Here is a 1,834-nt window from a genome sequence, read left to right as displayed (position 1 = left end):
GACACAATTTTCCCGTATGTTTGGATAACATGCCGCTATTAAGCCTACACCCATTCTGATCTGACCTCTGTCATAATTTTATTTCAACCATAAAATATGATAGTTACTGAAAAGTTATATTGAGACTCAATATAGAATTTGTTCTATTTTGTCATCAAAGTCATACTCACTATTACGAGGATTTAGTCATGTATATCCTCGAACTAACAATTAAAATTATCACCTCATCTCTTAAAATTGAAAAGAGTTAACAAAATTATCCCCACAATTCATCACGCATTTCGCTTAACTTGAGCCGACTTTCATGGATAAACTAAATCTCTTGAAACCTTCAAACACCGTTAGTTCGCTGATCGGTATTCAAAAACTAAGCGACTGGCATGTCTAGATCAGAATGCAACAAACGGTGTGTTTTAGTATAAATTAGTTCAAATCGGAACAAACAATCATCAGTAGACAATTGAGAGCGTTCCAGTCAAGTGAATTCCAAATTCAATCGTCAACATGTTTAAGGTACCTGATTTACAAATTATCTCTCAGTAATCGGCAAATACTAACAATGATTAAAATTGTGATTTGACAGTTTGTTCTAGTTCTTGCGCTGGCTGTGGCTGTTTGCGCTTCATGGGAAGGAGGGCATGACGGTGGACATGGAGGTCATCATGAGCATCATGATTATCACTCGCATCCCAGTTATAAGTTCGAATACGGAGTGAAGGATCATAAAACGGGAGATCACAAGAGTCAGTGGGAACATCGAGATGGAGATGTGGTCAAGGGAGAGTACACCCTGGATGAAGCTGATGGAACCAAACGAATTGTGCAGTACAACTCGGACAAACATAACGGATTCCAGGCTCATGTGACCCGAGTTGGTCATGCCAATCATCCACAGGTGTATCACCATCATCATGAGGCAGGACATGGAGGCCACGGAGGATTCGAAGGACACGGTCATCATGGCCATGGCCATGCCAGCAGCTACGCCAACTCGAACCTGCACTCGCATCATCATCACTAAGCGAGACTGAAACTAGACTGATCTCATCTGTGTTATTTCTACTGAAAAGCTTCCTTATGGTAATAAAAAAAACTTAGTTTCAATTTCAGATCACGATTTTTGTTTCTCAAGTTATTATGGCTGAGGAAAATACATCTGCATCATACAAGTTACATGGGAGTTCCAAATTCAGAAGGTGCCTTATGGAACTGGAAAGTTCACTCAGGGTACATTGAAAAGCACGTAGATATATTTCAATTTTTTATAGATAGGGGAGAATGGGGATACTTGATCCCCTTTTCTTATTTTCATCATTTCTTTTTGGGAAAATTTAGCAACTCCGGATTGTTGCATTTTCTAACAGCGTGTGAATTCAAATTTATATGCTCCAAAAGTTAGAAAGATATATGAACTCGTAGATGGACTAGAAGCATTTTCGTGAGACTAAAAAAAAGTGATATTTTTTAAGTTACAGGAGACTTGATCCTTGAAATAAGCTCTTATGATCTTAAAATAACCTTGATCTATAATGTACGCACTGCAACATGATGTACACATTGTTTCTCAATTTTTTCCATCATAAAATTTTTGATTTTTCACTTTTATCAATTTTAAAACACGTTTTTACTTAAATTTGTTGACTAGGGGCATATAGAGCACCATATTATCGAGGCATAATGAGCATTTTCTGCCGTAGAATCTAGCAGCGAATTAAAATTGATTTATAGCGCCACACCTTGACTAGTTTTCATCCGACAATTTAGCCTATTGGTTAGGTGTCGGAGAGGTAATCAAAAGACTAGAGATAGATTTCTGTTCGAGGTGATTTTTTTC

At 37.6% G+C, this 1,834-nt stretch overlaps 1 protein-coding gene across 1 annotated transcript; it reads left to right on the top strand.

Moving 5' to 3' along the window:
- Window positions 1-459: 459 nt before the first annotated feature.
- Window positions 460-1,021, top strand: LOC129752742 (adult-specific cuticular protein ACP-20-like). Its single transcript, XM_055748511.1, has 2 exons — window positions 460-513; window positions 584-1,021. The coding sequence occupies exons 1-2, from the start codon at window positions 505-507 to the stop codon at window positions 1,019-1,021; spliced, it is 447 nt and encodes a 148-aa protein (XP_055604486.1). The 5' UTR covers window positions 460-504.
- The last annotated feature ends 813 nt before the right edge of the window (window positions 1,022-1,834 follow it).

This window comes from Uranotaenia lowii, chromosome 3 (genome assembly GCF_029784155.1).
Source record: "Uranotaenia lowii strain MFRU-FL chromosome 3, ASM2978415v1, whole genome shotgun sequence".
In the NCBI taxonomy this organism is placed as follows: Eukaryota; Metazoa; Arthropoda; class Insecta; order Diptera; family Culicidae; genus Uranotaenia; species Uranotaenia lowii.
Note: the sequence above shows the minus strand (reverse complement) of the source record. Positions and strands in the feature narration are given on the sequence as shown.